The sequence below is a fragment of the Myotis yumanensis genome, unplaced genomic scaffold (genome assembly GCF_028538775.1).
Source record: "Myotis yumanensis isolate MYYU_CA2020_CCGP unplaced genomic scaffold, mMyoYum1.0.hap1 SCAF_7, whole genome shotgun sequence".
NCBI lineage: Eukaryota > Metazoa > Chordata > Mammalia > Chiroptera > Vespertilionidae > Myotis > Myotis yumanensis.
Window position 1 is genome coordinate 35,210,990 of NW_027223758.1, and position 24,322 is coordinate 35,235,311.

Below are 24,322 nucleotides of genomic sequence, written 5' to 3' on the forward strand. Positions count from 1 at the left end.
CCTCTGATTTGACTGCCAGACTTTTAGCAAACCACAGTCACAGATTTCTGCTGAGGCTGAGCAGGCTCAAGCTCTGCTGGACAAAAACTCAGTAGTGACCAGTTAAGCATACTGGGAGTGTTTCCTTGTGGCAGGACTTGACTTCCTCACAGAGCCACTTTTGGGCCACAGGATGCAGACCATTTGTCTCCTATGAGCGGAATAGAGAAAGGAACCAACTGCTAAGGGCTGGTCTGACTTGAATCACTTTAATTAAATCTGCTCTTTAGGATGGTGATTGAAGATGATGCTGGGAGTCTTGGGGAAAGCAGTGGGCTTCTCTGGAAAGGCCTCTTGTGCTTAGTGTGAATCCTGGTGCCACTATGAGCAACTAAGCATTTTAGGAATATGGAAGACATTTACCCACCGGGTTCTAAATTAAGGTCTTTAAAACCTCAAGTCCCAGCCTTAGCCTGATTAGTTGGAGCATTGTCCTGTTTTCCAAAAACGTTACAGGTTCAATTCCTGGTCAGGGCACATGCCTAGGTTTTGGGTTCAATTCCCCTGTCGGGAAGCAACTGATCAGTGTTTTTCTCTTTCATCAATATTTCTCTTTCCCTTCCTCTGTCTCTAAAATCAATAAACAGCCTGGCTGGTGTCGTTTAATGGTTGAGCATCAACCTATGAACCAGAAGGTCACGGTTCAATTCCTGGTCAGTGCATATGCCCAGTTAAAAGCTTGATTCCCAGTGCAGAGCGTGCAGAAGGCAGCAATCAATGATTCTTTCTTATTATTGGTGTTTCTATCCCTCTTCCTTCCTCTTTGAAATCAACAAAAATATATTAAATAAGTAAATAAATAAATATCCTCAGGTGAGGATTTTTTAAAAATTAAAAAATAGATATATATTTTAAATGACACAGCTCATGAAGGCAAACCTGGGACTAGACCCATGGTTTCTACATCCTCATTCCAGTGAGTTCTGCTGCCTATTGCTTCTCAGTAGACACTGTGGTGGCATGTTCACAGTCCTGCCATAATGGTTTTGAAAATAAAATTAAAGTTGCCATGCAAAAAACCAGCTGACAGGAGAGACGGAGCAAACAGTTACTATTTTGGGGGGTTGTTTTCTTTTGAGTTATAACTGGCTGTTGGTGGTTTCGTGGACTGGCACAGGCTGGGTGGAGGGTCATAAACTCCAGGGTCTTGTTGTTGCTACATTCCTGAGTCTCTGTGTAACCAGATTGTCTTTTCCTGTTCCCTGGGGCTGTGTGTACAAGGGTTCAGAATAATTCCCACTTTTCACCCTTTTTATAGCACTCTAGGGAGGACTAGGAAGTCTATAAAGAGACGTAGGAAAGAGTTGATATATAAATACTTAATTTTTCGTGCTTCTTGTTTTTTGTTTTTTAATTGAGGTATAAGTTATTTATAGTAAGGCATACAGTTCTTTTTTTTTTTTTTAATATATTTTATTGATTTTTTACAGAGAAGAAGGGAGAGGGACAGAGAGTTAGAAACATCAATGAGAGAGATCGATCAGCTGCCTCCTGCACGCCCCCTACTGGGGATGTGCCCGCAACCAAGGTACATGCCCTTGACCGGAATCGAACCTGGGACCCTTGAGTCCGCAGGCCGACGCTCTATCCACTGAGCCAAACCGGTTCGGCTGGCATACAGTTCTTAAGTGTACAGCTCAGTGAATTTGTTAAAGGTTTTTTTTAAAGTATGTTTTTATTGATTTTAGAGAGGAAGGGAGAGGGAGAGAGAGAGAAACATTGATGAGAGAGAGACAGTGATCAGCTGCCTCCTGCACGCTCCACACTGGGGACTGAGCTCGCAACTGGGGCATGTGCCCTGACTGCAAGTCAAACCAGTAGCTTTTCAGTGCACAGGATGACACCCAACCAACTGAGTCACACAGGCCAGGGCTACAGCTCAGTAAATTTTCACAAATGTATATACCTGTGTAACCACCACCCAGATCATACAGAACATTTTCAGCACTCCAGCAGTCTTGATAATTTTTAGAGTAGCTTAGGACTTGAGAAGAGAGCAGGATATTATCCTCTATTACTCATTTAGTGTCTGTTTCCCAAACACCTGTGCAGGGCTTTGTGTTAGGTATTACTGGGAGTACAGAAACCGGTAATTGTTGGCCTCTGTCTCAGTCTCACCACCCATCAGGGATCGTGACTAGTGTCCAAGGGAGAAAGTGAGAAAGGCTGTGAGAGGCAGCTTGAAGGAAAGAGGCTGCCTCTTGCAGGGAGAAGAGGGTGTGTATATTTATGTAGACACAGAATTTTCCCCAGTCCTTCTGTCTATAAATACAGCAAAGGAGCCAGATTATGGATTTTTCAATCCCTTAGTCAGTTCTTGTATTCTCAGACCTTGTTGGGTACTTAGAGAGGTGCAAACCCAGCTGAAAATCCACATCTGTAGTATTTGCTTAGCCTTACCTTCTCTTTTGGGAAGTAGGAGAGAACACAGACAGTATGGAGGAAAGCAAACACAAGAGGCACTTTCTCCCGCTTCTTTGGCCCCCCAGGCTCTTAGGAGCTGACTTCCTTCTGTCTTGGGTTTTAAGACTCATAAGACCCATAAGCCCACAAGTCAGTTTACCTTGAGTTAATTTTGGCCTGAATTTTTCTGCCCACTTTGATCCAGTAGTTTAAAACATAATTTTCTGTATCTTAAGTGAAAACAGACTCAAGAAAGACTTTCCTGATCTTTTTCCTGTATGAGAAAGCAGTTTTTATTTGGTTTTGTTTTAGTTGCTAATAAAGGCATACAGCTCTGTAGTTGGTAGGAGGGAAAAGGTCATGTCCAAAGCAGATACAGAATGATCCCTTTCTTTAAAGAAATAGTCTCCAAGATCATGAAGACCAGTGCCTGACAGTCAGCATGAAGACATGCTAGGACAACTGGACATTATAGAGCTATATCTTGTTCATGGGTAGACAGTAGATAAGAAAGAAAGAAGGGTGGATGACTCAGCCTAGCTGATGAGTTACTGTGTCTGGGAAACACGAGACTTTGATCATGTGGGTCCGTTCCCTACTCCCATTTTACAGATAAGGAAAATTAAGTCTTTGATTTGACCAGAGAGCTGGAAACAGAACTGTCTGTTGGGGTACAGAGATTGTCTGGAGTGCTCAGTGGGATTTGGAAGGAAGCTTGGTTGAGAGAGGGTGGTGGTGAGGCAGAAGGCAAAGGGTGAATGGAATGGCAGTTTCCCCTTAACATTTCGAGCCAAAAAAACCAAAGTGCCAGAGGTGGGGAGACAGAGAAGACTCTGAGGCTGCCTGTCAATCATCTGTGTGGAGGGTCCTGGGAGCCCTACCGTAAAGGGGCTACTGAAGCCAGGATAAGGAATTTTAATTGGCTGGAGAATTTTCAGCATTTATCCTCCTTATCTTTTGTTTTCTAATTGCTACAAGGGGACCCTGAGCCTTGGTAGGAAGCCTGCTTTCTGACATTCCTTTCTTCACAATCAGATTGTAATCTAACACTGGTGTATATTGTTTAAGAGAATATAAATTATTTTCCCCCAAGTATTTTGGTTTCTGGTTATTCTGTGCAGTTTGGAGTTAGTGCTCCAGTTTTATTATTCTCATCTTATCTAATCTAATAAAAGACAAAAAGGGTAATTAACCGTACCTCCGCTACACTTCCCATTGGCTAATCAGGGCGATATGCAAATTAACTGCCAACAAAGATGGCGGCTGGCAGCCACGCAGCTGAAGAGAACATGAGACTTGCTTGCTCCAGTGATGAAGGAAGCCAAGGTTCCCTGCCTGCCACGGCCCGGCTCTGAGCCCGAAAGCAACAGTGTTTCAATTATAGAAGCTAAACAAACCCTAGATACCTGCTTTCAGCCAGCCAGGGCCTCAGAGCTGGGAGTGCCAGTGATGGCAACAATGTTTCAATTATAGACGGTAAATAAATCTCAGAATAAAAAAAAAGAAAAGAACAAAAGGAGAGGCTGGGAGCTTCAGTCGCTGGCCAGCCTGAAAACGGCCCTCAGCCCCTCACCCAGACTGGCCAGGAACCCCAGTGGGGACCCCCACCCTGCAGGGGGTGTGACCAGCTGCAAACAGCCATCAGCTCCTCACCCAGGCTGGCCAGGCACCCCAGCGGGACCCCCACCCTGATCCGGGACACCCTTCAGGGCAAACCAGCTGGCCCCCACCCGTGCACCAGGCCTCTATTCTATATAATAAAAGGGTAATATGCAAACTGACCCTAACAGCAGAAAGACTGGGAATGACTGGTCACTATGACACACTGACCACCAGGGGGCAGACGCTCAATGCAGGAGCTGCCCTCTGGTGGTCAGTGCGCTCCCACATGGGGGAGCTCTGCTCAGCCACAAGTCAGACTGATGGCTGCCAGTACAGCGGTGGTGGTGGGAGCCTCTCCTGCCTCCTCAGCAGTGCTAAGGATGTCCGACTGCAGCTTAGGCCTGCTCCCCGCTGGCAAGTGGACATCCCCCAATGGCTGCCGGGCTGCCAGAGGGATGTCTGACTGCCAGCTTAGGCCCAATCACCCAGGGAGCAGGCCTAAGCCAGCAGGTGGTCATCCCCCGAGGGGTCCCAGACTGCGAGAGGGCACAGGCCGGGCTGAGGGACCCCCCTCCCCTGAGTGCACAAATTTTTGTGCACCGGGCCTCTAGTATCTATATATATATGAAAGCCCAGCAACCGAACAGCTGAATGACCAGAACGACAAGTTGCTGTGACGTGCACTGACCACCAGGGGGCAGACACTCAACACAGGAGCTGCCCCCTGGTGGTCAATGCGCTCCCACAGTGGAACTGCTCCCGACTGGGAGGAGTGTCGCTCCCACAGAGGACCGATCCCCGCAGGCCACACCCCACACCAGTGTATGAATCCGTTCACTGGGCCTCTAGTATGATTATAAATTACACTAAAGGCTCAGTGCACAAATTTTTGCACCAGTGGGGTCCCTCGGCCTGGCCTGTGGGATCAGGCCAAAACTGGCTCTCTGACATCCCCCTGAAGGGATTGCGAGAGGGTGCAGGCCAGGCCAAGGGACCCCACCGGTGCACAGTTGGGGCTGGGGAGGGATGTGGGAGGTTGGCCAGCTAGGGAGGGACCATGGGAGGGCTCCAGGGTGTGTCTGGCCCGTCTCGCTCAGGCCTGATCAGCCAGACCCCCAGCAGCAAGCTAACCTACCAGTTGGAGCATCTGCCTCCTGGTGGTCAGTGTATGTCATAGTGACTGGTTGACTGCTCAACTGTCTGCCCTCTGGTGGCCAGTGCACATCATAGCGAGCAGTTGAGCAATCTTAGCATATCATTAGCATATTATGCTTTGATTGGTTGAACAGATGACTGGATGACCGGACACATAGCATATTAGGCTTTTATTATATAACAGTGATTGCGAACCTTTTGAGCTCGGCGTGTCAGCATTTTGAAAAACCCTAACTTAACTCTGGTGCCGTGTCACATATAGAAATTTTTTGATATTTGCAACCATAGTAAAACAAAGACTTATATTTTTGATATTTATTTTATATGTTTAAATGCCATTTAACAAAGAAAAATCAACCAAAAAAATGAGTTCACGTGTCACCTCTGACACGCGTGTCATAGGTTCGCCATCACTGTTATATAGGATTGTTCAGCAGGGAAGACCAGATAGCAAACTCATGAACTGATATATATTTTTTTGTATGTGTGTTAAAGTATATGTAACATAAAATTTACCATTTAAAAAAATTAAATATTGTTGAAAGTATTACATGTGTCCCCATTTCCCCCCCCCATTGACCCCTTCTTGCTTGCCCCTAGCTCTCCCCCTCCAGCCTCAGACCTTCGCCACCCTATTGTCTGTGTCCATGGGTTATGCATATATACATATAAGATCTTCTTTGGTTGATCTCTTTCCACCCAGTTCCTCCCCCCACCTTCTCTCTGAGATTTTGCAGTCTGTTCTATGCTTCTGTGTTTCTGGATCTATTTTGTTCATTAGATTCCACATATGAGTGAGATCATGTGATAGTTGTCTTTCTCTGACTGGCTTATTTTGCTTAGCATAATACACTCCAGGTCCCTCCATGCTATCTCAAAGGATAAATGATCCTTCTTTTTTACTGCTGCATAGTATTCCATGGTGTAAATGTACTACAGCTTTTTTATCCACTCATCTACTGATGGACACTTGGGCTGTTTCCAGATCTTAGCTATTGTAAATTATGCTGCTATGAACATAGGGGTGCATATGTTCTTTATGATTGGTGTTTCGGATTTCTTAGGATATATATTCCTAGAAGTGAGATCCACTGGGTCAAATGGCAGGTCCATATTTAATTTTTTAAGGGAACTCCATACTGTTTTCCATAATGGCTGCACCAGTCTGCATTCCCACCAGCCATGTACCTAGGGTTCCCTTTTCTCTACATCCTTGCCAGCACTTGTCATTTGTTCATTTGTTGATGGTAGTCATTCTGACAGGTGTGAGGTGATACCTAATTGTCATTTTAATTTGCATCTGCCTGGTGATTGGTGACTTTGAGCATTTTTTCATATGGCTATTGGCCATTTGTATGTCCACTTTGGAGAAGTGTCTATTTAGGTCCTTTGCCCATTTTTTAATAATTGGATTGTCTTCCTTTTGTTAAGTTGTATGAGTTCATTTTATATTTTGGAAATTAACCCTTTATCAGATGTATCATTGTCAAATATGTTTTCCCATACGATGGGCTCCCTTTTCGTTTTATTGATGGTGTCTTTTGCTGTTCAGTAACTTTTTATTTTGATGTAGTCCCATTTGTTTTATTTTCTCCTTAATTTCCTTTGCCCTAGAAACAAATGAAACAAGGTCAGGTTTACTCTCCAGGAGTGTGTTTGTCCAGCCAACCATTTCTCTGAGCACCTACTCTGTACCAAGGATACTGAAATAGGGAGATAGTCCCTTCGTCCAGGAGCTCCCATTCTAATTAAATTACAGGCAGTGTGAAAATAGAGATGTGCACTAGGGTTCCAGGACTCTGAGGTGCTGTGTCCCCATTTTGGGGGACTAAGGCAAGTTTTTCCCCCCAGAAAGGCACCAGATTCTTGTGGCTCCTTTTGCCCTTCATTCCTTGCTGCTATTTGGTCAAGGAAGAGTGATTTGTCTCTACAACCCATCATCATGTCTGTCTGATTCTAAAAGGAGAAAAGGCTGGTTTGGTTTTCCTCCTGCTTTGGAAAAACACTGGGAAGTGTTTTTCTGCTGGCAATTTCCCCCTCCCTACTTCCCTACAAAAAACCCCAGCCCCCAACCTCTGTTGTCATCGCAGTTGCCAGGGTGCTTTCATGCTTGCTCAGGCAGAAGGGGGCTCTTGTTGGTGTGGATTCAGTTGGAAGTGGAGGAAGAAAAGCCAATCAGGAAAGAACCATTTCATCCCAGCCTGGGAATGGAAGCCAAGGACCTGGTCACCCCTAATAAGCCCCGCTAAGAGCATCCAGCCTCAGACCTGGCGTGTTGGGAGATTGGGGAGAGGAGCGCAATCAATGCCTTTACTCCACTGGTGGGACCAGACCACGGCTCCAGTGCCAGACATAGTTAAATTGTTCTAAGTAAATATTTGCTATTTTAACTGTAACTGCCTTTTCATATCTAGGGATGGGGAAGAAATTGGCTATTTTATTTTAAGTTACTTTTTTGTTTATTTTGATTAGATGTATTGCAAATAGTACATAATTTGCAAAGTTCTTTTCCTGCCCTAGCCATTCAGGGTGTCTCCCAGAGTAACCAGTTATAAGGCCCAGAGATAGTCTCTGTAAATTATAAACACGTACTAGATATTCTCCTGACACATACATACATAAATGGTAATGGTTAGGTTACCTTTGAATCCTGTGCTCTTTACAGTTTAATAAGAAATTATTTAGCCCTGACCAGTTTGGCTTAGTGGCTAGAGCGTCGGCCTGTGGACTGAAGAGTCCCAGGTTCGATTCCGGTCACAGGCATGTACCTTGGTTGCGGGCACATCCCCAGTAGGGGGTGTGCAGGAGGCAGCTGATGGATGTTTCTCTCTCATCGATGTTTCTAACTCTCTATCCCTCTCCCTTCCTCTCTGTAAAAAAAATCAATAAAATATATTTTTTTAAAAAGAAATTATTTAGATTTGAACCACTCAGAAATTCCTGAACTTTTCTATCTTGATCATATGGATTTAGAAAATTTTAATTCAGATTTCAGGTACTGATCTGAATTTTGAAGTCCAGAGCCTCACAGAAAGACCTGGGGGGAATGGTTTCTCCTTTCCTGACCCAGCTGCTGTCCTCTAAGTCACTAGTCTCTCAGAGAAATGGCATCTCAGCCTCCAGGTTCTCCTGCTGGGAACCTGTTTTTTGTTTCTGGCTCCCTCTCCTTTTCTTTACCCTGCATATTCAAACAGGTTTGTAGGCCCATGGAGTCTTCCCTCCTAGTGTCTCTCAAGTTGATCCTCTTCTGGTCAGATCCTCTGCTGTGGCCTTAGTTCAGGTCCTTGAAATCCAAACCCTGTGGATTAGTGCAGTGGTTGCCAGTCCTTTCTCCCCATAGCAGCCAGAGGGATCTTTCTGAAATGCAAATCTGATCATGTTGTTTTTGCTTCAGCTTTCATCTTTCAATAGCTTCCCTCTAACCTGGGATCAAGTCCAACAGCTCCTTAACAAGACAAAGAAGACTGGTCTTGAGTTTCTTTCTGGAGCTTTTTATCATACCTTGCCCCCTCCCCCATTCTCTCATGCCTCTCTTTTTCTCCTGCCTGGGATATGTCCCTCTTGTCTATCTTTTATCATCCTTTAAATATGTGACAGCTCCAAAGATTAGGTTCTCTTCCTCTAGGCTCCCAGAGTGCCCTGTTGTTACCTCTGTCATCATATCACATTGTCCTCTCTGATGGTTAGTGAGTTCCTTCAACCTTGGGAGTGTATCATTTTTGTCCCTGTTTCCATAGCAAATTGCTAACTCTCCATCTGTATTAGTTCTGGGTTACTTGGAATTGATTTGATTTTTCTTTTCTTTTTTTTTGAAATATACTTTATTGATTTTTTACAGAGAGGAAGGTAGAGAGATAGAGAGTTAGAAACATCGATGAGAGAGAAACATTGATCAGCTGCCTCCTGCACATCCCCCACTGGGGACGCGCCCGCAACCCAGGCACATGCCCTTGACCGGAATCGAACCTGCGACCCCTCAGTCCGCAGGCCGATGCTCTATCCACTGAGCCAAACCGGTTTCGGCGATTTGATTTTTCTTTGTGTTACAGATAGTATTCACCCACTTCTTTGCATGGTAACTTTTGATTGGGTGTTGAATGTAAATTTTACCTTGTTAGGTACTGGGTATTTCTATATTTCTATAAATATTCTCAAGCTTTGTTTGGGAATAGTTTATTTCCTTGGTAACAGTTTGTCCTTTTTGGTCTTGTTTTTAAGATTTGTTAGTTGGGCCCAGTGCAATGTTTATCTAATACCAGAGGCCTGGTGCACGAATTCATGCATGAGTGGGGTCCCTCGGCCTGGACTGTGGGATTGGGCCGAAACTGGCTCTTCGATATCCCCTGAGGGGTCCCGTATTGCTAGAGGGCACAGGTGAGGCCGAGGGACCCCACCGGTACACGATCAGGGCCAGGGAGGGACGCGGGAGGTTGGCCAGCAGGGGAGGGACCGCAGAAGGGCTCCAAGGCATGTTCGGCCCATCTAGCTCAGTCCCCAATCGGCCAGACCCCAGCAGCAAGCTAACCTACTGGTCGGAGCATCTGCCCCCTGGTGGTCAGTGCACGTCATAGCGAGCAGTTAAGCGGCCTTAGCATATTACGCTTTGATTGAATAGATGACCAGACAACCCGACACTTAGCACATTAGGCTTTTATTATATAGGACTAGAGGCCCAATGCACAAAATTCGTGTAAGGGGCTCAGCCCCCGCCACCGCCACGGCTGCCTCTGCCTCAACCCCCGCTGCCATGGCTTCATCCGGAAGGATGTCTGGTCTAATTAGCATATTATACTTTTATTATTATAGATAGGGCTAGACCCTACTATTGAGACAAGATCCTTCTGAATACCCCAAACCCATGAATTAGGTTTTCCAATATGGCTGAAGAACAGGCCCTGTAACTAACTGGACCCACCTGAGTATCCTGAGACATAGTACCCTGAATATTTTAGGTTTATTTATGGGCATAATGAGAAAGGAGAATCTGAATGATTATTCCCTCAGCTTTACTCAGCACCCTGCCTGCCAGAAACCCTGCCGTGACCAGCCTGCTGAAGGTTCTTCAGAATTCTCCCTTAATGTTACATTTGTGTGTATGTTCATGTTTGCTGTGTAGTTCATGCTGGGACTGAAAAAGAAGCAGCAGCTTCTTCCTTCCCTCTCAGCCCTTATGCCTTTTGCTAGATGAATTCAGATGTAGAACCTTGGGTCTTTGAAAGAACTGTAGACACCATCATTCAGTTAGTGAGAGGGTATGGTATTACTGGACCTTCCTTCCCACCAATGCTCAAGTCTCTCTGTATATAAGTAATGAGTGTGCAGTTATGACTTCTTAGCATCTATTGAGATGCTAATGACCCTATACTAAATGCCCCAAGTCAGGGCAAGCAAACTGACACTCCTCAGCAACCCTTCAAAGAGAAGTCAAGTCTTTCTTTGCCTAGAAGAAAGGAATGCCCTATCTAGTTGTATTGAACTGGTGTGTTCTCTGAAAATGGTTTCTGTACAGTTACTAACAGATGCCTTTGCTGAAGGAGTTTCTGGTCTTGGGTGAATATCTTTTCCACTGGTCTCCCTACTTTTTAGGGTATCTCTTCTGTATTTTTTCTTCCAGTAGCTGTTCAAAGTGTCTAATGAAGCAACTATCTGGAGACCAATGTTTATTTCCACATGGTTGAAGTTGTTTTTGCTTGAGCTTTCAGAGCCAATAAAGCTGGTTATTAGATTCTGTAATTACTCTCTTGGAACCAGCAAAGGCATAATTAAATATGGAGATTCTGAAGACTGTTTTTTCCCATCTAAAAGCAACCTCTTTTTAAAAATATATATATTTTATTGATTTTTTACAGAGAGGAAGGGAGAGAGACAGAGAGCTAGAAACATCGACGAGAGAGAAACATCAATCAGCTGCCTCCTGCACACCTCCCACCGGGGATGTGCCCGCAACCCAGGTACATGCCCTTGACCGGAATCGAACCCGGGACCCTTCAGTCCGCAGGCCAACGCTCCATCCACTGAGCCAAACCGGTTTCGGCTAAAAGTAACCTCTTAAACTGCTATTGGTCCGGGTTAGATTTCAATTGTTAAAGCCATTGTGCTTAGGAATGACACTGAGGTTCTTTGGCAGAAAAGGGATCTCTTTGTATGCCCCTTCTTTGAATATTTCGTTTATATGCACTCCTTGTTAACTCAGTACGTGGGTTATTTTTTCCATTTCCCCAGTTTTATTGAGATATAATTGACATAATATTGTATTAGTTTTAGGTGTAGAACATATTGATTTGATATACGTATATAATATTAGGGGCCCAGTGCATGAATTTGTGCACCTTGAAAGAAACTGTGGGTTTCGAGGCTACGGTAGACACAGGGGCGGGTCTTGGCCCATCCTCCACGCCCCCGCCCAGCCCCTCCGCTATGGCCCCCAGTCCCCTGTCTGCCGGCAGCTCCACTCCCGCCACTCCCACGCTCTGACAGTGCTGGCCCCGCTTGTACCTGCTGATGGCACAGAGCGATCGGGGCCGGTGCTGTCAGCAGGTGTGAGTGGCGGCTGCGGCCCCAACTGCCCCTCAGGAGCAGGGGGAGGTGGAGAAGCCCGGAGGTATGATCGGGGCCAGCAGCCACTGCTCACACCCACTGACAGCACCGAGTGATCAGGGCCGGCGCTGGCAGCAGGTGCAGGTGCTGGCAGCAGGTGTGAGCACCCGCTGGGACTCCGGCACACGGGAGCAAAGAATTTTCAGTAACCAGCAGAGGCTCACCCTGATGACAGCGACCGGCGCCCCGCCTTGGTCTGGTGCCCCCACTCACCTGTTCCACCATCCCACCACGGATGATGCTCGCCATATTCTGTGCTCTGCCACCTACTGCCGACACCTGCCATGTTCTGCATGTGCCCCCTGGTGGTCAGCGCACGTCATAGCGATCAGTTGTTTGGTTGCTCTGCTGTTCGGTCTATTTGCATATTAGGATTTTATATATATACTAGAGGCCCGGTGCACAAAAATTTGTGCACTGGGGGGGGGGGTGGGGAAAGGGGGTCCCTCAGCCTGGCCTGTGCCCTCTCACAGTCTGGGACCCCTCGGGAGATAATGACCTGCTGGCTTAGGCCTGCTCCCGGGTGGCAGAGGGCAGGCCCAATCCCTAGGTGCAGCCCCTGGTCGGGCTCAGAGCAGGGCCGATTGGGGAGTTGGGGTGCCGCCCCCTGTCATGCACAGAGCAGGGCGGATGGGGAGGTTGCGATGCCACCCCTAGTCATGTTCAGGGTAGGGTCGATTGGGGGGTTGGGGCACTGCCCCGTCACACTCAAGGCAGGGTCGATGGGGAGGTTGTGGCGCCACCCCCTGTCACGCACAGAGCAGGGCCGATCAGGGGGCTGGGGCGCTGCCCCCTGTCACACACAGAGCAGGGACCATCAGGGGGGTTGGGGCTCCGTACCCTGTCACACACAGAGCAGGGTCAATCAGGGGTTTGGGAAGCTCCCCCCTGTCACACACAGAGCAGGGCCTATCAGGGGTTTGGGGAGCTCCCCCCTGTCACGCACAGAGCAGGGCCGATCAGGGGGTTGAGGAGCTCCCCCCTGTCACACACAGAGCAGGGTCCATGGGGGGGGGGGGGGGGAGTTGGGGCGCCACACCCTGTCACACACAGAGCAGGGCCAATCAGGAGGTTGGGGCGCCGCCACTGTCACACTCAGGGCAGGGCCGATGGGGAGGTATGGCTCTACCCCGTCTCACATAGAGCAGGGCCCGTGGGGGGGGGGAGGGGGTTGGGGTGCTGCCCCCTGTCACATACAGAGCTGCAGAGCGATCAGGGGGTTTGGGCGCTGCCCCCTGTCACGCTGATCCTGGTGCCGGGAGGCCTCGCAGCTCCGCTGATCCCGCCTGGCAGGGTCACAGATCCGGGTCCCAGACCACAGACAGCCTTGCCTGCTGCCGCCTGCCTACAGTATGCAAATTAGCCGCCATCTTGTTGCTTCAGGGTGGGGGTCCCCACTGGGGTGCCTGGCCAGCCTGGGTGAGGGGATGATGGCTGTTTGCAGCTGGTCACACACCCTTCAGGGTGGGGGTCCCCACTGGGGTGCCTGGCCAGTCTGGGTGAGGGGCTGAGGGCCGTTTTCAGGCTGGCGGGCGACTGGAGCTCCAAACCTCTCCTTTTTTTCTTTTTTTTTTATTCTGGCATTTATTTACCTTCTATGGCTGTCACTGGAGCTGAGAGCCGGCTTTCTCTCTGAGGCTCGGCTGAAAGCAGGTTTCTGGCCTTTGTTTTCTGTATTCGAAACAATGTTGCGACTCCAGCTCTGAGATCCCGGCTGACTGACAGGAGGTTTCTGGGCTTTTGTTTATCTTCTATAAATGTTACTATGTTTCCAACTGAAGCTCAGAGGCCGGCGGGGAACGTTGGAGTCCTCTGTCACTGAAGGAAGCGAGCCTCCCTGTTCGCATCAGCTTCCTGGCTGCCGGCCGCCATCTTGGCTGACAGTTACTTTGTATATCTCCCTGATTAGCCAATGGGAAGGGTAGCGGTCGTACGCTAATTACCATGTTTCTCTTTTATTAGTGTAGATATATAGATTATAATATGATTATTATAATAAGTTTAGTTAACATCCATCACCTCATGATGATTAATTTATTTTCTTGTGATGAGAATAAAGTACTTGTTTTTTTGTGTTTTTTTTTAATATATTTTATTGATTTTTTACAGAGAGGAAGGGAGAGAGATAGAGAGTTAGAAACATCGATGAGAGAGGAACATCGACCAGCTGCCTCCTGCACATCTCCCACTGGGGATATGCCCGCAACCCAGGTACATGCCCTTGACCGGAATCGAACCTGGGACCTTTCAGTCCGCAGGCCGACGCTCTATCCACTGAGCCAAACCGGTTTCGGCATGTTTTTTTTAATTAACCATCAGGAATTTGGAGAAGTACAAGGCAAGACACTAAGAGCCAGCATATATTTATATGTACGATATTGGGCTTGGCTCTTTGGACTTTGGCTACATATAGAAGCAGATTTTGTTGGTCAGAAATAAGGTTGGGATGGAGGAATATTGTAAGATACAGAGTAGTTCCAGTGCTGTGAATATGTTTGCACATATTCTGCAGCCCAAATGCTGACCCCATGTCTAATTTTAAGGTTACTTTACTTAAACCATGTATGGAGAAGGAAAATTAATCATGTACCCTTTCTCTTAGGAGTTCTCAGTTACTTAAGAAATACACATAGACGTTAGATTAAAGTAAACAAATCAATTATCCCTGCCAGACACCATCCTGGAGAGTTCACTGCATGGAAAGGAAGAGGCTGTGAATTCTACAGGTGGGAAGGGGGAACAGTGAAGGGTCGTGCTATATATGTACCTCACAACAACCCTTTAAGGTAGAAATAATCACCCTTTTTAGCAGATGAGGAAACTGAGGTTCTGCTTCTTATCACCTGCTGACCTGAGTTAATGCCCACAACCCAGGCATGCGCCCTTGACCAGAATCGAACCTGGGACCCTCTGGTCCGCAGGCTGATGCTCTATCCACTGAGCCAAACTGGCTAGGGCTGGCAACTGGTTTTTAGGACATAACCCTAGGCCAGTGTGCGGAAAACTGCGGCTCGCGAGCCATATGCGGCTCTTTGGCCCCTTGAGTGTGGCTCTTCCACAAAATACCACGTGCGGGCAATGCGATTGAAACTTCGTGGCCCATGCGCAGAAGTCGGTTTTCAGCCTGGGCGAGTCTATTTTGAAGAAGTACTGTTGATATTTGGCTCTGTTGACTAATGCGTTTGCTGACCACTGGCCTAGGCTAACAGGGAGTGTGAGTGGAAGGAGCATGGAACCTATTCATGTGACATATGGAGGAAATGATTGTTGCTTATAGCCTACAGGAGATGACTCTAGTCTGAAGCCCGTAGGCATGAGGAGCATGCATGCTTGGGTGCATATGTGTGTCTGTATGGATGTGAGGCTAATGCTGTCCAGGCCAAGGCAGGGGCTGGGCAGCATTCCCAACCCAGCCCATTCATTCTTCATGAGTCTGTGCTGAGCTTCCTTTCTGGCTTTGATGCCCATCTAAGATGTGTGCTAAAGACCATTTTAGTGTAAAGAGGGAATTGGGACAGTAAGGGAGGAAGCCTGGGTTTTGAGTAGGAAATGTGGTTTTGGCCCCTGCGCAGCCACAAATTCACCATGATTAAATTGCCTATCCTAACTCTGATTTAAAGCAAGATTATCTCTATAGCCTTAATATGCCAGAAACCAAGATAGGTGATGACATTGACTTGACTGAATGGTCACACTCTAGGTTTGTCCCTGGCAGGGCGTTCTGTCTTTATTCTGTTGTGTTTTCTATGATAGAGAATGCTATAGTAACCATCTTCAGTCATGGGGCTTTCTGCTTTTGTTGAATACATTTCCAGAAGGAAGTTACTGGGTCAGAGGGCAGGAATGTCATTATGGCTGGTGCTGTGTATTGCCATGTGACTTTTCAGAAGCATTATAACAAGTTATAGTTGTCAGCTATGTACAGTGAGATAGCATTTTAACCCTAACTGATCCATCACTAGGTATAGTCATTATTTACTGTTTTTGTAATTTAGTTGACATAAAATGATACCTTAAAATTGCCTTATCATAATTAGAGCTGCTGTGGGTTTTTTTTGTGTTTTTTTAAAAATATATTTTATTGATTTTTTTACAGAGAGGAAGGGAGAGGGATAGAGAGTTAGAAATTTTGATGAGAGAGAAACATCAATTCAGCTGTCTCCTGCACACTCCCTACTGGGGATGTGCCCACAACCAAGGTACATGTCCTTGACCAGAATCGAACCTGGGACCCTTGAGTCCGCAGGCCGACACTCTGTCCACTGAACCAAACCGGTCAGGGCTGCTGTGTTTTTTTGTGTGTGTTTGTCCACTGTTTAATGTTATGCTAGGTTGTTTACCTATGTTCTCTCATTTATTCCTCATTGTGAACCTATTGGGGAAGCTAAGTAGCTCACCTAAGTCTGTGAACTGGGTTTTGAACCTAATGTAGTTTGACCTCAAAGCACATTCTTTCTCTGAACGCCTCTTTATGATTTGATGTGTGTGTGTTTGTGTGTGTGTGGGGGGGTGCTGTCAGAGAATGTGAACTTTTGCTTGTGTGCTTGGTTGCACATGAATTTTGTATAGTTTCTCAGAAAACTGAATATGTTCTTTGTGTTATAGTGGAAACAACAACTGAGGTGCATCCATTAAAATTTGAGAGAAGGGCCCTGGCCATTGTGGCTCAGTTGGTTGAGTGAGGTCACTGGTTCAATTCCTGGTCAGGGCACATGCCCTGGTAGCGGGCTCGATTCTTAGTAGTGGGCGTGTAGAAGGCAGGTGATCAACGTTTCTCTTTCTCTCTCTCTAAAATCAATAAAAAAAATATTTAAAAAAAAATTAGAGAGACTCCCTAGCCAGTTTGGTTCAGTGGATAGAGCGTCGGCCTGCAGATTGAAGGGTCCCAGGTTTGAGTCCAGTCAGGGGCACATGCCTGGGTTGTGGACTCAATCCCCAGTAGAAGGAGTGCAGGAGGCAGCCAATCAATGATTGTCTCTCAACATTGATGTTTCTATCTCTCCCTCTCCGTTCTTCTCTGAAATCAATTTAAAAATATATTTTTAAAAAATTACAGAGAAGACTCAGGTGAATCCGGAACGTTACTTCATGTCTAGACTCTCTGAAACTGTGTTTTCTCCCTATGCAGCGGCCCTCCAGGCACTGAAGCGCAAGAAGAGGTATGAAAAGCAGCTGGCACAGATTGACGGCACACTATCAACCATCGAGTTCCAGCGAGAGGCCCTGGAAAATGCCAACACCAACACCGAGGTGCTCAAGAACATGGGCTATGCCGCCAAGGCTATGAAAGCTGCCCACGACAACATGTATGTGGCCACTGGCTGGTGGAGGGGGGCACTCGTGTGTCAGGGCAGTGCTGGCCCTGGAATGCCTGGAGCTCAGGCCATGGCCTTGGCAGTCCTCTTGACTTATCCATTCAAGCACCTCAGGTTGTTTTAATTTGTATTCTTTTTGAAACTCTTGCTAAAATGAATTACGTACCTTGCTGCCTTTGGAAGCAGATCTCATGGAGTGAAGCAGTATTTTCTGAGTAACTCAGAGTTACTGTGATGAGCAGAGTTTCAAGCTGGAAAGGTTCTTAGAAGGTCTTCTCACCCAGGCCTCTGATTATCAAGGTGGGGAAGTCATGTCCCAGAGAGGGGAGGTGATTTGCCCTGGGTTATGTATGAGCTTGAATAGAACTGGGATTAGAACCAATGTTTGTGACTTTTTCCTGATGCTATCGGGGGCCCTGAAAAGTGTACATCCAAGGGCATTGGATCGCTCTATTCTTATGAATGCTTTCTTTTTTTAAAATATTTTTATTGATTTCAGAGAGGAATGGAGAAGGAGAGAGAGAGAGAGAGAAACATTAATGATGAGAGAGAATCATTGATCGGCTGCCTCCTGCATGCCCCCTACTGGGAATTGAGCTTGCAACCCAGGCATGTGCCCTGGACTTAGAATTGAACCTTCAGTTCACAGTCTGATGCTCTATCTACTGAGCAAAACCGGCTAGGGCCTTATGAATGCTTTTGATGGCAGTTTCTGCCTCCCCCTTGCTTTTGGGCTTTGGCTCTCATATTGATAGTGTTCTTGATTTAGCAGCCCCTCCTTTAGGTAGCTACTCCTCATATACATTGGCCTAAGCAACTAGATAATCAAACTTGTTACAATCGTAATTAAAGGCAAGGGTAGCACCAGGTTTCAAATGAGGGCCTCTCCCATGAACAAAATTGTTGCAGTTGTTTTAGTGCTTGAACGCGGCAGCATATATTTAGGGGTGCTTAGAGCCCCTTTTGGCTTCCTTTTGAGTATTCAGCCATGCTATAGAATAGGGATTGGCAAAATGTAGCCTATGGGCTTGTTACCTATTTTTGTAAATAAAGTTTTATTGAAACACAGTTATGCCCATTAATTTACATATTGTCTATGGTGTTTTTTGTGCTACGCAGGGTTGAGTATTTGCCACAGAGATCAAATGGCCCACAAATTCTAAAATTTACTATTTGGCCCATTGCAGGAAAAGTAGCCTTCAAATACTAAGTGAGGTGTTATCTCGGGGTGGATGTTCATTGGACTGAGCTTCCCCAGTGTGGTCCATGTCTGCTTCATTTCTGTGTTCTCCAGGATGGCCAGTACAGAGCACAGCTCAGTAAATACTGTGCACACTTTGAAGTATATGTATATATACTATGTTAATTGTATATTTATATGATTGAGGTTGACAGTGTATAGGAAATAATTCTGCATGTTTGCCTTTTCTTTGGAGTCTAGTAGAGGACCACACATGTATTTGAGTTGATGGGAAGGACCTGTCAAGTGGCGTGGCTACATTTTGACTTGTGACTTTATGATTTGTTGCTTCCACTATAACACAAAGAGCACATTCCCCCATACTAGACCCTGTTCAAGAATTTCCCTTGAGCTTGAAGAAGAGCTATTGGCCCAGCAGTTAAAGTCCTGTGGTCTCATCTGACATGTTTACTGGTTTGCATGAGAGACAATGACTGTAGCCCCTAGCTTTGCTAAGCCTTATTTCCTTAGGTGTTGGATTAGGTTAATACCTAAGGACACTTCCATCCTCTTGATTCTGTGGTTCTCTATTTTAAAGGGCGAGTGGAAGAGAATAAAGACAAAAAAGTAATTCCTTGCAGAGAGTAATTGTAGGGGGTGGAGCTGGGAGCAGATGGGTGGAGTAGAGTTTCTATCCCTGTCTCACAAAATCTCTTTTCATAGACAGATCATTAATATGACATCTGTCCATTTCATTTACAGGGACATCGATAAAGTTGATGAGTTAATGCAGGACATTGCTGACCAGCAAGAACTCGCAGAGGAGATTTCAACAGCTATTTCAAAACCTGTAGGGTTTGGAGAAGAGTTTGATGAGGTGAGTGTTTTCATGCAGATCACACAAGCTTAACAAATGACACTGACTGCCCTTTGATGTGCTAGTGAAGGAAGGCTCTCTCGCAGACAGAATGTGGTTTCGAAATCACCAGTTTCTTAACCCTCCAGAGATTTGTACAAATGGGGCATGATATTAACCCTCCCTAATTCTTGAATTTGAGGGACGCTTTCGCGTTTGGGGTAGAAGGTTAGGTGAAGTAAAGGAACCTTTGTTGGGACCCAACAATAGGCTTTAGGTCAGGGGTCCTCAAACTTTTTAAACAGGGGGCCAGTTCACTGTCCCTCAGACCATTGGAGGGCCGGACTATAGTTTAAAAAAAAAACTATGAACAAATTCCTATGCATACTGCACGTATCTTATTTTGAAGTAAAAAAACAAATGTTTTCGGCGGGCCGCATGTGGTCCGCGGGCCGTAGTTTGAGGACCCCTGCTTTAGGTCAGTAATTGGTTTCAACAAGTAGTTACCTGCACATCTGAGTCCTGAGGGAATCGGTCTGGAACTTGGCCACCTACCAGTTTCTGCTATAGCAAGTAGGACTCTGAGTCTCATAGATTTTTGAAATACAGTAATAGACCCTGTTGAAGGTACTTCATTCTGCCTTAGATTTGAGTCCACTGAGGGTCAGACCCTCTCCATTGAACCTGATTCTTTGTGCTATCTGATTCCCATGGTGTAGCTGATTAAACAGTCTGTGGCTTCTACCCTTGGCTGCCACTACTAGGGTTTTCATGTTTTCCAGCTGTAGTTTGATAGACTAGGCAAGTTTATTTCAATTCAGCAAACATTCCTACACATTCACTTAGTGCGCCCAGTTCTGAGATAAAGAAATAGGATGAAAAGATACAATCCTTTTTCTCAAGATGCGCACAGCCTAGTGCAGGACACAGACACAGACATAGACACCAGTCTTACTCGTTTGTGTATTATGTTCACCAATAGAAGCGAATTGAGTCACAGAATGTGGACCTGGAGTTAATCTCTTCTCTGACCTTCTCAGAAGGGGTGTGGGTCCCCTCAGCCATCGGGCAAGAGGTACCGCTGTGGAGGCTGGGATTCCCAAGGGTATCTAATTCTTGTGTTTCTTTTTACCAGGATGAACTCATGGCAGAATTAGAAGAACTAGAACAGGAGGAACTAGACAAGAATTTGCTGGAAATCAGTGGACCTGAAACAGTCCCTCTACCAAATGTTCCCTCTATAGCTCTACCATCAAAACCCAGTGAGTACTTATCCAGAGTCCTGACACACCCATGACGCCACGTGGCCATTTGGTTTCAGTTTGGGTCCAGAGTTGAGAACCAGGTGGGATCTGTTGTGAGGGCCCCAGAGACAACTGTCCTATCCTAGTTCTCTCTAGAACAGGGTTTCTTATCTATGGCACTGTTGACATAGCCAGATTGCCCTTAGGGCTGGGGCTGGATGGGAGGCCTGTCCTGCACACTGTGCATGTTGAATAGCATCCCTGGCCTCTTTTATCCACTAGATGCCAGTAGCACCCCTTCCCAAATTGTGACAAACAAAATTATCTCCAGATATTGCCAGATGTCCCCTTTGGGATGTGGGAGGGTATCACCCCCAGTTGAGAACTCAGAATGATTTTCCCTGTGTCACCAAATAAGGCCTGGGAGAAGGTGTGAGAGTTTAATTCCAGGACAACTCTTGCTCCCTGTCTAGAATCCTGTGCTGTATGCACCTGTAAAAGCCTGGGGCCTCGGAGGCCGTCTCTGTGGGAAGGAAATAGCTTGGCTTTTTTAAAGTCCTGGTTCTATAAGACTTTCATTTCCTTCTGCCTGTTCCTCCTTCCCCTTCCCTTCCCCATCATTTTACGCCTGGGTGGAAGTATTCCACACAGAACTAGACAAGGTGAAGCAGTTTGATTTGGCATAGAGAGTACCCGGGGAGCAGAGTGACTAGTCACCTCATTCTCCTGGTTTCAAGGAGGAGATGGCCCTTCGAGTTGAGTCAGCTGTTCAGGTGGGGTCGGAGTAGGGGCAGAGGAGTCCAAATGTCCAGCAAGTTGCCCACAGGTGTGGAGAGGTGGTTCAAGACACTTGAGGGGGAAAGGGAAGTGGCAAGGATTTGATCTCTTGTGGTATTTTTCCTTCTCTTTCTGACCTTGGATACTCTGGAACTGAGGCCTCCCCTGAATCCTGACTCTTAGTGTAGAATCCTTGTTTTGTCTGGCCCTGATGCTGGTGGAAGGGAGGTGTTGGGGAAAGTGTGCCTGGTTATCTGGAGTTTTATGTTGCAGCTTTTAGGCACAGAGTGGCAGTCTGCTGATAGCCTAGAGATGAGGTGGCTGCAAGGGCAGGGCTGTTTTTGCAAACACCATGTGGCACAGTCCTGGCACCCAGCCAGAATGAGTTGAGAGGACTACAACTAGCCCTTCTAATTTACCTTTTCTCTTGTCGCAGCCAAGAAGAAGGAAGAGGAAGACGAGGACATGAAGGAATTGGAGACCTGGGCTGGAAGCTTTAATTAACTGGTCCATTGCAAGCTGGGCCCAGACAGACTCTGGTGACCTGCAAATGGGCAGGCATTTGCGTGTGCAGGGCAGGCAGGACGTGGTGCAGGCAGGTTCCATCGCTCTCGAATCTCCCTCCAAAGCAGTAGGGCTGCATCACTGCTCACTCTGCATAGCATGGTCTGTACCCAGCGGGGTGGGCGGGGTTGAGGGTGGGCGGGTGGGATGGGAGGTGCCTGCTGTTTATAATGTTGAATTTCTGTAAAATAAACTGTATTTGCAAATCCAACATTGAGCTTCTGGACTACGCTAACTCCACTGCTGAACCTCAATGGAAAGGGTCGACTGTTTGCAGTTGAAATGATCTGAAAATGTAGCCTCTGTCTTTTTAAGTCAGTTGACTTGTCGCACATCTCTTTGTAAGACTTGTATGGTACTGGCAGAAAAGTCGTTTTTTAAAAACCATAGGCTTTTCCTTGTCCTTAGCTGTAATAATGCATCTGATTTTGGTTTCCTCAAGAGCTGTATTGCTGTCCATCACCTGTGTACTGGCCCCTGTGTTTCCTATTCTAGCCCACTCCTCACTTCCACTTCCCTGGTCTTTTGAACTTTGTGACACTGATATGAAATGGATGGTGTTCTCTTGAGAACAAGTGAGATTGTTAGAGTTAAATTCCAGCTATATGTTTTTCTAACATAGCTCTAAGGTCCTTGTTGCTGTTTGTGATAACTGATAGATAACTCATTCGAAACATGTGCATACATTTATATTCAGATGAAATTATGGTTTGCACTGTCTATTAAATATCTCAATTAATTTTCATACTTGGCCGTTGTGTTCAATCAATCTCTCATTTGCTTTGGGAGTTGACCCTTTCCAGGCCAGCATGGTCCAATGGAGCCTGTGGAAACATATAGAAGACTTGAGCATGACCTAAATCAACAATTTGAACCAAAGAGCAGAGTGTATCTTATTAGAAATGTGTTTAGGCTCTGAAAGCCATGCATCTGTGGCCTTCACCTTGCGTGGGGGCCTTCTGGGAACAGTTTAGGAGTGAGTTTCTTCTTTGTAGCTCTAGAGTCTTCCCTAGTTCTTCTCTATCAGTGTCCATAGGCAATGCCAGCAGGACAACAGCCTTCACCCGTTGGAAACGATGGTGTTTCTACTAACTAGGCCCTTCAATCAGGTGCATTGAAGAAAATGGCCTTTCCCATGAGGAACAGGTGTAGGGCAGTGATTGAGAATCTAGGACACAAATTGTAGTCTCAGATCTGCGGTGACTTGCCATTGACTTTGGCCTGGACTCTTCCACTCCCTACTCTTCTTTAGTCTTGTACTCCCTTGAGAATCTGATGAATGCTATGGACCCTCTCCCTCATAAAAGTAGATCTGTGCATATTCATCTTTAATTCTGCATGCAGATTGGCAGAATTGAGAGCTCACAATTTTTTTTTTTAATTAAAAAAATATATTTTATTGATTTTTTACAGAGAAGAAGGGAGAGGGATAGAAAGCCAGAAACATCGATGAGAGAGATCGATCAGCTGCCTCTTGCACGCCCCCCAGTGGGGATGTGCCCGCAACCAAGGTACATGCCCTTGACCGGAATCGAACCCGGGACCCTTGAGTCCACAGGCCGAGGCTCTATCCACTGAGCCAAACCGGTTCGGTGAGAGCTCACAATTAAACACTACCATGACTCACTCACTGGGTGCCCCGGGGCAAGTTTGCCCCCCCTTTGGATCTCATTTTCTCACTTGTGAAAAAAGGGGCTGGGTCCTATCTATGAAGTTGCGCATGCCTTGTTCCTCAACCCTCACTGTTCCGTTTCCCATGGCTGACACGCAGAGAATTGGTACTTGACCACAGTGGCTTGAAATTTCCTGACTTATATGGAGGTTGCGTCTGGCTATTGTCAGAAAGTTTCTTTCCACCTCAAGAAGAATGTAGTAGCAATGCTTGCTGCCAGCTTTTACCTTCTCAACCTGCAGGTGGTGGTCCCTGGGCATCATTGGTGTGTGGGGTGGACATTAAGCTCTTCTCATCAGCTGCCTCAGGGGCTTCTCAAACAGGTGTGAATGACGGGGACTAGAGGACTCCCTTTTCTGTCTCTTACATGGACACTTGTCATTGTTAGAACCCACCCTAAAGTAATATGATCTCATCCTTGATCCTCACCTTAATTACATCTACAAAGACCTTATTTCTAAGACACTTATTTCCAAGACCTTATTTCCAAGTAGACATGAATTTGGGCACACTATTTAATGCCCTATGCTGCCTCATATAGCTTGTAAGGTCACCCAGCATGGTTTAGAAAGTTCTGAGATAGAGATGGGAAACACAGGGATTATGGACCCCATTTGTTAGATGGGAAAACCAAAGCTTAGAGAAGATTTGGATTCCACTGCTAATAAGTGACAGAAAGATCAAGCAAATGAATTTCTTGTCTCCTGAAGGCCATTTATTCAACAACTGTATTTTGGACACCTTTGTGCCAGCTCTAACAAAGCTCATGGTTTGGTGGGAAAAGTAGGCTCTGGTCATCTTCCCCTTCTTCATCATTGCCACCACACACTGGGCAATCAATGTAGAATAAATCCATTGAGAAAGGGGTGACTGACCCAGAAGGGCTTGGGAAGGAAGCACTGTCCCATCCAAGGTTGA

General features: G+C 46.3%; 1 protein-coding gene across 1 annotated transcript in view; it reads left to right on the plus strand.

Moving 5' to 3' along the window:
• Positions 1-22,477, plus strand: part of CHMP4B (charged multivesicular body protein 4B) — a 38,708-nt gene extending 16,231 nt beyond the window's left edge. Inside the window, exons 2-5 of the mRNA XM_070420160.1 lie at positions 16,925-17,102; positions 19,054-19,168; positions 20,283-20,409; positions 21,605-22,477. Coding sequence (XP_070276261.1) covers positions 16,925-17,102; positions 19,054-19,168; positions 20,283-20,409; positions 21,605-21,672 — 488 coding nt within the window. The 3' untranslated portion in view covers positions 21,673-22,477. The remainder of the gene's footprint in view (positions 1-16,924; positions 17,103-19,053; positions 19,169-20,282; positions 20,410-21,604) is intronic.
• Positions 22,478-24,322: the final 1,845 nt, after the last annotated feature.